The following is a 13186-nucleotide window of genomic DNA, read 5'->3' on the forward strand; positions in this document are numbered from 1 at the left end:
ATGCCTTGCATGCTCACCACAATGGCATAGCCAAGTTATTTTAATACCATGGTTGTCCTAAAAAACTGTACTCCATACTGGTGATGTGAAACTTGGTGGACTAACAATAGGTAAGGTCATAATATAACCAGCTAAACACTAACCCTCACATTAAACTGCCCCCCCCTCAGATATGTTTAAAATTCCTAAGATTCCAATTTGACATCTTTTGTGGGTTACACTTTGAATGCAGAGCAAATTCAGATTAAAAGCCCACTTCAGGTAAGACTTGGGACTCGGCTACATTAGTCAAGAAACAGCGTTTTGAATGCGTTATAAACATGAAACACCAGATGGTGCCAGAGAGCAAAAGAAAATTCTAAGCGATTTTCCATAGCTCCTCCCTTTTGTTATAAATGATTTGATTTCTGACTTATGGCATTCCACCCCCCACCCCCTGTGTGTAGATCCAACCCAAGTAGTTGGATTCAACAAGGTATGCAGAATAATTCTAAAAGCATTTACTTGGAAGTAAATCACATTATTTAAAATGTAACTGAAGTTTGATTTAGTTGGCATCCTGTACATGCCAATAATGTTTTTATTCTGGCGTCTTCCTCACTAAACATATAGAGTAGTTCTTTTCACTGGAATGTGTTTTAACTTAAACGAGTTGAACCGATCCTACTTTACTTGCACAACATGCCTTGGGTAAGAGGGTAGAAAGACATTAACACAGCCTTAGGCATATTACATGTGAATCCACCCCCTATTTTCTAATAAATGTGCTTGTAATCCTAGTGTTTTGTCTCCAGGAAGCTACAATAGCTCAAACCAAAGTATTGGGCCAAGGAATAAGCCTAATTCTATGCAAGAAATAAAATAGAAATAGAAATCAAATCAAACTCATGAGTTAATGTGATATGTTTTGAGTACAACTATCATTATCCATAAAAGTAATATTTCTTTGGAGCAAAACAAAAGTGGTTCATGTACAGGATATAAACTCTGTCCAAATCCAAAACCAGAAGGGATTTGATTTGTTTCCTTCCCAGTCTCCCATGCACAGATGTAAAGTTAAACCTTTTCCCATTGGCTCCTCTCCATTTTAAATATAACCCGTATGCTTCTTATCTCAAGCCTCCCAACGCAATACTATAGTTTTTTTTCCACTCTTCTCTTGCCTGCAAAGCAGACCTCCCTGCCCCATTTCCCTTTATATTAGGAAAACCATTCTGCTGAGCTCAGTTTGCTTATGTTGCTATCTTAATGGAACATATGACCCTGCAAACAGGGTGTTCGTTGTCCTATTCAAAATGGGTGCACCCTTCAGCTGGGAATCATGTGCCGGTTCTTATTGTGCACCAGGTTGACTCTCTATTCAAGACTCAGATTTGTTTGCAAGAAATGTTTCTGCCTTCTTTCTTCTCTGCTTGGATTGTTACACTGGGGGTGCAGCCAGCCATACTTTATTATTTATGAGATGTGTCTCTGGTCAGAAAAACCAGGGGATTTGAAGCAGGGTGACCTGTGACCTCTCCAAATAGCAAGGAAGAATAATTCATAAGGGGTGCAAATGGAGGGAAGATGAGCCATCTGAGGCCTAGGCAAGATTAGCGAGCCAAGTGGGACCAACTCAGCTGCACACAGGGCACTTCGCTTGTGGACAGCACCCCTGCTAACCTAACAACTAACCTCACCCCTGCTTAGTTTTATCATTGGCTCGCAGCTGTACTACATTCTCTCAGTGCCAATCAATTTAACTAGCCTGTAAGAACCCTCTGCGTGACAGACACAATAATTTAGGAGGCCATTATTTATGTTTAATGTGTTGCACTCAACGTGCCAGCATCAAATATGCTAGATGCAGTCTATTGAAAGGGAACACAATAGCAATCGAGTCAATACTTGCTTAGACTCTCTTCTCCCTCCCTCTCCCTCTCCCAACCTTTTGCTTCCTAGCTCCTTCACTATTCCTCTGGAAGTTATGAGTGTGAAAGATCTTTTCCGATTGTTGTGATCAGAACCCAATGCTTTATTTATTACTTCCAAGCTTTTTTTTTTTAAAAAATGAAAACTTCTTTTTTTTAAGACGACCACTTATTTTCAAATACATTCAAAGCGTTATTAAGACTTCTACATGCTTATTGTTAACGAGCAGGAAACAGCTAAGGTGGCACCATTTGCAAAAAGAAAAGAAAGGCAAAATAAATCTTGGATAGTTAGCAGAACAGTATCTTCAAGTTAAGTTTCTGTGGGGGATTTTATGCTATACTGTGATGATTTGATTTCATCGCTGAACATATTCTGTAAGTTCATTTTATAGGAGTGTATTGGTTTGAATGTGGGGCAAAGGAAGTTTTAAGTATGTAGCAAGTAACCTTAACACTATGGATTTTTTAAATTTTATTTTAATGTCCAGTAATGTTTATGACCTGATGAAAACATCTTTTACAGAATAATATTTATTTAAATGGCTTTGCAATGCTGTCATCAAATGTGCCATGCCTTAATGGCCCTATATACCAACAGAAACTCACTATTGTGCAACCTTTCCCCACACAGTCACCTCCCAAATTAGTACCCACTCACAATTACTATAATCCTTTTTAGTTCTGTAACCTGCATTATTATTACAATACTTTGCAATAAAATTGCATATCCTTTCATTCTGAGCTCTGGACAGTTTTCTGAGTGCTAATTCTTCCATGTATGGTAGTACAGAATTTAAGGTAAAGGTAAAGGACCCCTGGATGGTTAAGTGCAGTCAAACTTCAGGCCGACGGAGCCGGCATTTGCCTGCAGACAGCTTTCTGGGTCATGTGGCCAACATGACTAAACCGCTTCTGGAACAGTGGGACACAGTGACGAGTGCCAGAGCACATGAAAACGCCATTTACCTGCCCCCCTGCAGCAGTACCTACAGTATTTATCTACTTGCACCGGCATGCTTTTGAACTGCTACGTTGCCAGAAGCTGGGGCAGAGCAACGGGAGCTCAACCCATTGCATGGATTCGAACCGCCAACCTTCCAATTGGCAAGCCCAAGAGGCTCAGTGGTTTAGGCTTACTATAAAATGTAATATCATATGGTGCACCATGACTCTGAGCTGAAGATCGCATCACACATGTACAGTATGTACACATGTTTGTTCACCTACCAAACATATATACCACCCTGCACTCATAGGTCCCATGGTGTAAATACCGGTACACAAAACTTTAAAGCAATAATATAAAAAAACAGAACAATATAAATTTCATACAAATAAAACAGCAGCAGCAACAAAAACCCAACCCAACGTACCTCTCCCCCTTACCCAAAAGTCTTAGCAAAGAGGTGCACCTTCACAATGCAATGACAATGATGTTATGGTGAGATGCATGCCAGAGGGAAGGTCATTCCACAGTCATGGGGCCACCACTGAGAAGGCCTGTCCACGAGTCCCATTGGGGTGTGGCACCTCAAACAGGGCTTCCCCACAAATTATAACACATGGGCAGGAAAATGTGAGAGGGGTGTGGTTCTTTCAGATATTCATTTATTTACCATTAATTTGCAGGAGGGTGAGCACCCATCGAGGGAATTTTGCCTCATTGGCTCCATCTGATGGATCAGGCACCCCCAAACTGCGGCCCTCCAGATGTTTTGGTCTACAACTCCCATGATCCCTAGCTAAGAGGACCAGTGGTCAGGGATGATGGGAATTGTAGTCCAAAACATCTGGAGGGCCGGAGTTTGGGGATGCCTGTGATGGATGCTTAGGCAGCGACTATCTCTTGGGAACTTGTTTCGCAACCCACCATTTGGCTAGAAGGCCAAATCAAAGGAAGGTGCTAAGGGGATCTGGCTGAGCATTGTGGTTTGATTCATCCATAGTTTACCTGGACTGGAGCGCTGGATGAGAGATGAGTCACATCTCCAATTCTGGCAGCAGCACGGGGGTCACTTGAGCTGATGAGGACAGGGGCGCTAATTTCCATGGAATGCCTGTTATTCGTGGCCTGAGAAGATTTGTGTGTCATACTGAGAGCAGTGAAGGAGTGGCGCTTCTTGGCATTCTTCTTGCCATCAATGTGCCTCTGAATGGCACTGACTGCTCCGGCACTGTTCAATGTACAGCACTGGACCATGTTTACTGCCAGGTTAGTGTCAGCTGGCAAAGGGACATCACTGCCAGATGCGGAAGTTAGATTGGTCTTGTCCATCTCAATAAGGTGTTTAGCTGAGTCGTTGAGCTAAAAACGAAGACATGGGGGAAAAAAGAAGGGGAAAAGTGGGCATTACAGAACTGCTTTGCCTGTATAGTTCCAGAGTTCAAATTATTCTGCCCTCAAGATGACGGTTGTTCCGTTCTTCGCTTTTACAAGCCCCCAAAATAAGCAGAACCGTATGCTAAGTAGACATTTGGTGGAATCCAGTGCAGCCATCCTGCTTGTGGAGTGGATTATGATCCAGTGGAGACGCCTGCTAGTGTGAGACGGGGAGGCAATGTTCTCTGGTTTCACCTTTGCCTTGCATCCCCTCCCCACTTCACACCACTTTCCACACTGTTCTTATATTAGCAGGTGCTTCTATGGACTCAAAAGCCACTCCACAAATGGAATGTCAACATTGCATGTCACCCTCTTTTTAAAACAAGCAGGAGAAAACACAGGAGTGGGCAGTAGCGGTATAACCGAATGAAATGCTTTTCTTTTTTTTTACAGATACGGCTGCACCAAGTCCCTCCCACGGGCAAAGTACACGAGAGCAATGCACGAAGCTAGGCTACTGATGGCTCTGTGAAATGCAAGGGTGTGGAATCCCAATGACAATTCAGAGATCTGCTGAGAAGTCACATGCATTATTAATTCGTTCGTAGATGGGCATTACAACATTATAACTTTGTACAGTTTGGATTCTACGTTTTGCAAATGATATCATCTTTAATAACAAACAGTAGAAGACTCCCTTTACTTTAAAATGAAAAAAAGACTCCAGTAGACTGCAACACTGGCAGGGTCAGTCAATGCATTATCCATAGGTATAGGGGCCCACCAGTGCCTCCCTCAAAAATCCACAATGCACAATGCTCCTCTTGCCCAGTTCCTGCTTGTGGTGGCTTGGCCTCTACTACATCGAACACATCGCTTAAACATGCCCACATTTCACTGAATGCCAGGACAGGACACCCAGATGATCTTCCATTCAGAATGGAGGAGAGGTGCAAAGGGTTTCTCAGTGTGAGTGAGCTTAGCAGTGATTGATTTAAGTGCCTTTTTCCTATTGGCGAAGGCAGAACGATGGGGGTGGAGATGCTCCTTCAGGTATACTGGACCAAGGCCATTTAGGGCTTTAAAGGTCAGCACCAACACTTTGAATTGTGCTCGGAAATGTACTGGGAGCCAATGTAGTTTTTCAAGACCGGTGTTATGTGGTCTCGGCGGCCTCTCCCAGTCACCAGTCTAGCTGCCATATTCTGGATTAGTTGTAGTTTCCGGGTCACCTTCAAAGGTAGCCCCACGTAGAGCGCATTGCAGTAGTCCAAGTGGGAGATAATTAGCGCATGCACCACTCTGGCAAGACAGACTGCAGGCAGGTAGGGTCTCAGCCTGTGTACCAGATGGAGCTGATAGACAGCTGCCCTGGACACAACAACTTCATGGTGAGTACCGGCACCTATTTTTCGGGGGGGGGGGGGAGCACTGGGCATGGAGCACTGCAAAGTGCTCTCAGGCTATGCTGTATGGTTGTGTGTGCCCTAGTACAAATGTCAAATCAGATGTAAGGTCCTGCACAGCCCGAGCTGTGAATAGACTGCATGAAAGATGCATACATTGACCTGTGCTATGTACTCTGCAAATGGGTGCAATGTGGCGTCACATTATTGCAAATGGAAAACGAGCATGGCACCATATATATTCCTCTATGACATGTTAGTTTTCTGTTTTCAGAGATCTGCTAGGTGACAATGCATTGAAAGGATTTTCAACCTACTTGCAATCTAAAGCAGTACACCCCTTTCTGCCACCTAAACTAGAGCTTTCTAAACTTTTGATGTTGGCGACACACTTTTTTGACATGCATCGTTTCGTGACACAGTAAATCAGTTTTACTAGCAAACAGGAGGTTAAACTAGCCCCTTTCCAGCCCCCGGAGAAGCGTGTGGAGCGATCGCATGACACATCTACACACTGAAGCCGACACACAGTTTGGACAAGCTCTGACCTGAACATTCAGCCACCTTGTTTTGCTCTCTGTGTAGATGCAATATAAATCTTGTACTTCTTTCCCGCTCTCCCCAAGGTTTTCAACCCAACTAAACTACCTCCCCTTCCTCATAGAAGCTGGGCTTCAAACTGTTTTTGTTCCCTAAGAAACTTAACACTCGGCGCGATCAGATCTGCTCCACCAATAAGTAGCAGAGGCTTTATTTTGATAGGCACAATACAGTAACAATATAGAAGCTGTTGATATAACTATAGAACAGATTTGTACAATTTGCAACTCACCAAGCTAAACACAGCCCACGTCTGCCAGACAACCCTTCTGTTTTTGTAAAAACCTCGTGGGCCACTACACAATTCCGAGGACAGGCATCCTCTGAAAATAATTTCATATTTCCTCTCCCATATTAAAAGTGCAGGATGGTTTCTGTATAAAGATACTCGAAAAACCTTCTCTAAGGCTGCAATCCTAAAGCAATGCTTACTTAGGAGTAAGCTCCATTGAACTAAATATGAATTGCTACTTACAGAACATGCATAGGATTGAAGGGTATACTACAGTAGAAAACTGAATCTATTATGTAGCTGCTGTCCAATAGGAAAGGCAAAAGTATCTAGGGGGAGAGTAGGTTCTGCTCTAGGCTGAGGTTCATACTTCATGAGCCCTACATCTCAGCTGCAAATACTTTCAAGGGGCTCACAATTGGCCCCCACTTGCCACTTTCTTCTGCTTGCCGCTGCTATCTTTCCTTCTGCAGATAACACAATGGGTAGGAGCAACTTCCAAATCAATACTCTTCTCCTTGAAGCCCCTATTTCCTCTCTTTCCTGGTGCAATCTCATTAGAGTCCTAGGAAAGTCATTTTCCTGGACCAAAAACAATCAATGATGCCAGGACAGAGAGGAGACAGTAGGAGGAGTTGCAGAAGAGAAGCCCCGCTCTCTTCCCATTTGCACGGAGCCCCACAGCTTCTGTGCCTGTCAGGAGCTGTGTCTTTTGTTTCTTACCTCCCCCCCCCCCAAAAAAAGTGAGGAGAGGAGCTTGTAGACGTAGCTTCTCTGAAGCCATGGAGTGGCCTTGAAAAGGAATCAGTTCCCATTTTCCCCGGCGAATGCTTGTGTATTCTTATAGAAGCCTGTCTTCAACTTTGGGTACTTTTGAGATCTGTTATATATATATATATATTGTTAAAAAAGATAGAGAGAAGCAGATAAGCACACTACAGCCAAATTCCTACTACCTCCAGCCTCATATGTTTTAAATACATGAAGCCCACTCGATGCAACTGATGAAATCATTGCCAATCGGAAGGAATAAAGTTAAGCAACTCAAAACCAAGCAGGGGAAATGTCTGCATCTGCAGTTCCGAAGTACAATAACTGTTTTCCTCTTTTTTTAAAATCAATAAAATACACAGCATGTTTAGGTATCTGGTGCTCTTTGCCAGCGATGGGTAGTCTGTAGCCTAAGGCCCTCTCCCTAATTTCATGTGGATGGGGGGGCAGGTGGTAGAGGAGGGGAGAGAGTTGGAGAAAACATGTAAGTGGGGGAAGAAGGCAGAGAAGCTGGAACAGGAGGAGTAAAGTCCTCTGCAACTGATCCGCCCGCAGACCACTTAAGAGTGCACTTGAACATCTGGCTTGAGAGGATTGGCAGGTGAATGCCTTGGACCACCTGTCAAAGTGGCTCTGAGGGACAGAGAAGTCTTTCAGTTAATTTCAGTGCAACCCTATACATGTCTACTCAAAGGAAAATCCCATCGAGTTCAGTGGCGATTGCTCTCAGGGAAGTGGATATAGGGTTGCAGTCTTAATGGTTCTGCTGGGAAGTGCTGCTAATCTTTCTTTCACAATAGGGGGGTTTACCATGTTAGTAAAAACTGTTTTACTTTGAGATGTGACCAAGCCGGGGGGGGGGGGGAGTCTGGTTCAAGGCTTAGCTGCCAAGTATCCTGTTTTTCATGGGAAACCCCGGATTTTAATCCATGTCCCGCTGTTCTCCCGAATGGAGAAAAATCCGGGAAATCCCCCGGATTTCGTACCTGCCAGGGAGCCTCCATTTTCGGTGCCGCTCTTCCCATGTGTGGGCACCGGAAATTGGGCAGAGCGGCACCGGAAGTCGCTTCTACGCATGCCTAGCGGCCATCTTGGTGGTGGCCGCATGGCGACAGCCGTTACCAAGATGGCCGCTGCCATGCAGCCACCGCCAAGATGGCCGTCGCCATGCGGCCACCACCAAGATGGCTGCCGGGCATGCATAGAAGCGACTTCAGGTGCTGCTCTGCCCGATTTCCGGTGCCCACACATGGGAAGAGCAGCCCCGGAAGTTGCTTCTACGCAACTTCTTGGGCCACGCCGCTGCTGATCCCCGCATTTTTCAGCGGGAGACTTGGCAGGTATGGTTCGAGGAGGAAAAGGAAATGACAGGGATCCACTTTACTTCATAGCAGGAGGAAGAAATGGGGAGCCCAGTGGTGGTAGCATCTCCTGCTACATAAACCGTGTTGAAGGTATTTATTTTTTGAATGTGAGGTATTTTTCTTTTAGATCTTAATCTAGGTTAAGCTTGGTGAAGAGGCTTAAGATGTATGCTGGTTTAGTCTGAATTTCTGTAGGGTTGACTCCTCAGCTGACACATCTACACATATTTGAATAAAGACTATTATGAAATTGATGGAAAGTTAAGCAAGATCATCAAATAAACAGTCTTTGTGTTTCGTGTTATTTTTGCCGTTTCTGTAGCAACAGCAGCAAATCATGGAAATGTAAGAGACGGCTGTAATTAATTTGATGTAGGCATAAAACAAAATATGTTTCTTTAAGGCCTCTTAAGGATAGGGATGGGGAAGAATAGCAATGAATGAACATTAATCTTGTGGTGGTGGTGGGGAAGCAACACTGTATTTGAGCATTTCGGTGTCTGTACTTCCAAGAGTTCAAAACAGTACTGAAGCAGCTAAGAATAAAGAGGTTTTCCTAATGCCCCTATGAGAGAAATAATAATATCTGCAAACAATTTGCAAACTGGAATGTAAAGCTGTCCACAATGTTCTGTCCTGTGTGGTTTTAAATAAAACTGTAATGCTCATGACTAAGTTTATAACAGTAATAATTTCTTTGGTACATTTCTATCACTTTCTTCCTCCAAGCAACTCAGCACAGTCTACAAAGGATTTGATCATCACAACACCCCAGTGACTAGGTCCACATGAATAAGCAACCTTCATAGCTAGAGATTTGAACCAGAGCTTCACTACCCAAGTCCTACACCCTAATACAAAAACGATTAGTGATATATAGTGCTTCTTAGATTCTACCCTGTTGATTGTTCTCAGACATTACAAATTCTACTCATTAGGGATCATATATTCATTACCAAGAGATACTTCAACAATGCAGTAGGACTCTGAAAGCAGACAGTATTGTTTGTGTAGCCACTGACATATTGCTACAGATGCTGGGAGAAACCCTTTGTTAGGCTGAGGTTTCCTAGCTCCAGGATGTTTGCACTTCGGTAAGCGAGTGCAAGATGGGTAGATTTGCAACCTGCCACAGAAGTGTTTGTTTACTCCAACAAGCTCTAAAGGTTACAAAGGCACCACAAGTCTCCACTGTACTGTATCATCCAAAGGAAACGAAAAATGCTATCCTTCAACTTCCCCCCTGCTTGCACAAGTGGGAGGTGTGTAACATTTCACAGTCCTTTTTTACACCTCCATAACCAACTTTTACTAACAACCAATTAGGAAAACATTACCCCAAGTTGAGTATTTCTTTCACCTCACTATTTATGTGCGTGACAAGATGCATACTGAAAAGGCAGAAGTCCATGTAGCTAATCATAGGAATCCTAAATAAATATAACAATAATTAAATATAAATAACAAATCAGAAACATTAAGAAGTGTAGGGCAAAAGAACATGAAACTAGGCTTACTTCCAAACTAAAGCATTTTAGTGCTGTTGAGGCTCTGCTTCTCTGCAATGAGGTGAAAACAGAGATTCTACACAGCACTAATTAAAGTGTTTTGTTATCCAGCACTACCTAATGGCTACACACCTATGTTTATTCATTTGTTCGGCAAAGATCCCCTGCAATGTGAAGTAAAAGCATCCTGTTTATAGGTTCTGCCTGATTTATTGCTTCCTGTTCAGCACAACAGAGGGATCATTGATGAATGGTCTATGAGAAAAGCCAGCTTTGGCTCCCCATAGAGGTTGTGGCTAAGACTTTAATGGCTTTCCTTGAATTGGTTTTCCTTTCCTTTCCATTACAGCAAAACAGGGCTATTTCACTGTAAAAGAAAGAAAATACGAACACATTCGTGGTTTAAAACTCAAGGAAGTTGTGTTCCGAGTTGCATGGGCACATTGCTGAACACACCAGAGAGGCAGCAGCCATATATTCACTTGATACACATTGCCTGTTTGGTTCTGCCATACCAGCAACCCCCAGCTCCTATTCACGAAGCTGTCGCCTGCGTTATCACCTGTGCACATGCAGTGTCTGTTTCTTTTGCATGCATCTCAGCTTAACTGTGGTGTGAATATGCCTTATGTTTTCAAATGAGAAGGAAGCTGGTTTGCAGGAAATACATTAAACAGCAGTCTTTCTCAAGCAACTACCAGATAGAGATGGATTGTGGCCAATGTCATGCGTAAAGTAAAGGTACCCCGGACCATCAGGTCCAGTCACGGACGACTCTGGGGTTGCTGTGTTCATCTCGCTCTATAGGCCAAGGGAACTGGTGTTGGTCTGCAGACAGCTTTTGGGTCATATGGCCAGCATGACTAAGCTGCTTCTGGCGAACCAGAGCAGCACACGGAAACGCTGTTTACCTTCCCGCCGGAGTGGTACCTTCTGATCGGCAAGTCCTAGGCTCTGTGGTTTAGACCACAGCACCACCCACGTCCCATCATGTCATGGGTATATAGCTTCAAAGACCAGCAGTGAGAGCACAGTTGAGCCAGAGTAAACCGCAATGTGTACATAGCCTGCTGCACATATATAGAGAGATAGAGATAGAGATAGAGATAGAGATAGAGATAGAGATAGAGATAGGAGAATACCTAGTTTGGGGCAATACCTAGTTCTCTTTGGTGAGAAAAACCCCAGCAGAGATTTAAAACCACAAACTAAAGCATGGGAAATGCAGGCTGTTACACCTTTAAAATATGCCCTTGTGAGTTCCAAATCTCCCCTCTCCCCCCAGCATAGGAAAAGACCACATGTTTGGAAGTAAACCATTCTTTTTAACTTACCAAACTCTTCAAAGGTTAGTTTCATGTGAACATATGATTTTCCATATATCAGTCAGAAAAATTGCACAGGCAGCAAAACTTGGCTTAGTTACAGTGGTGGAAGTTCCTAAATTATTGGTATAGGAACTCAAGAGTGGCTTGTTGGACCCATGCAGCTAAGCTGAGGCAACCAGCTTAGCCTCTTCACACACTGAGCTTCTCAGGTAGACTGGGGGAACAAAGGCTTAAGCATGTGGATTATATCAGGCTGATTAGCTCACACAGCCAAGGCTAACACTTAAAGTCCCAACATTTGTTTTGTTCTGTAGAGCCCCATCACACTCCTTTAGTGAAACTGATTAGGCAAGAGGAAGTATAGTGGTTGTGGAAATGGGGAAATCTTTATTATGGTATTATTATTGTTATTATTATTATTATTATTATTATTATTATTATTATTATTAAGGGACATGGGTGGCGCTGTGGGTTAAACCACAGAGAGTAGGGCTTGCCGATCAGAAGGTCGGCAGTTCGAATCCCTGCGACAGGGTGAGCTCCCGTTGCTTGGTCCCAGCTCCTGCCAACCTAGCAGTTCGAAAGCACGTCAAAATGAAAGTACTGTAGATAAATAGGAACCGCTACAGCGGGAAGGTAAACGGCGTTTCTGTGTGCTGCTCTGGTTTGCCAGAAGCGGCTTTGTCATGCTGGCCACATGACCTGGAAGCTATACGCCGGCTCCCTCGGCCAATAATGCGAGATGAGCGCGCAACCCCAGAGTCAGTCACGACTGGACCTAATGGTCAGGGGTCGCTTTACCTTTATTAATTTATTATTATTATTATTATTATTATTATTATTATTATTATTATTATTAAAGTTGGTAGAAAATGAAAGATCCTAGCTATTAGAAACAGCACTTGTGTGCTTTAACAGATAATGCATAGAGCTAATGCAATTTTGAAAAAGTACGACTCTTGTATGTGCAAGATTAAAAGAAAATTTTTTTTGTAAACTGATACGGTGTATGGATTGTGCTTGTTCTCCTTTATAAACTGTTTCGTAGGTGAAGGATTCTTTTTGTACAAGAAACCCTGCATCTTGTGTGCCAACAGCTTAAATGCTTTTTATTAAATCTATAAATTATTCTGGACTTGTCCAGTGGTTTTTTTTAGAAGTAATGTCCACTGGACCACTGATGCATACACAAGAGCTCTCCCAGCAGCAACAGCCTCCCTAATAATTTCAATAGAGGAAGAAAATGCAATCCACATTCCTTCACAAATATGGTTCTGCTCCCTTAATGAAGGGAGAAGCCAAGCTATTCTGATCTCTGCATTGGGAAGAATATTTAGAATGTATCCCCACTACCAGGTGACTGATTAAACAAAACTCCAGATTCACTGTGTATCCACTTCACGGTATCCCTAAGAGAATACAGTACTGCATCTGTTTTATTCGCATATATATAATTCTGAACTTTTTTAAAAAATTGGCCTCTCCTCTTCTTGCCAGCTATTTGGACAAATGAGACTCCCATGGAGGTTCTACGAACAGCAAAAAAGGTTATGAAAAATTAAGTGCTACACAATAGCTCTCAACATTGATCACTGTATTGTTTTGAGTTGCTAATTTATGTCTGGGCAGGGACCGGCAAACACAGAGCACATTTTTTTTCTAGAAATGGTTCATCCGCCTTGGAAGACTGTCTCCCACACTCCCTGCTGTTATTTCAAAGAAGACTCACCCTATGTAGGAC

At 43.2% G+C, this 13186-nt stretch overlaps 1 protein-coding gene across 2 annotated transcripts in view; it reads right to left on the bottom strand.

Annotated features, from left to right (window-relative positions):
- Positions 1-13186, bottom strand: part of SH3RF3 (SH3 domain containing ring finger 3) — a 211195-nt gene that overhangs the window by 42591 nt on the left and 155418 nt on the right. The window contains exon 4 of one of the 2 annotated variants that reach the window (XM_035114298.3): positions 3865-4218. The exons of the other annotated variant lie outside the window; for it this stretch is intronic. Coding sequence (XP_034970189.3) covers positions 3865-4218 — 354 coding nt within the window. The remainder of the gene's footprint in view (positions 1-3864; positions 4219-13186) is intronic. 2 annotated transcript variants of the gene reach the window in all.

The sequence above is a fragment of the Zootoca vivipara genome, chromosome 4, assembly GCF_965207765.1.
Source record: "Zootoca vivipara chromosome 4, rZooViv2.hap1.1, whole genome shotgun sequence".
Taxonomy (NCBI): Eukaryota; Metazoa; Chordata; class Lepidosauria; order Squamata; family Lacertidae; genus Zootoca; species Zootoca vivipara.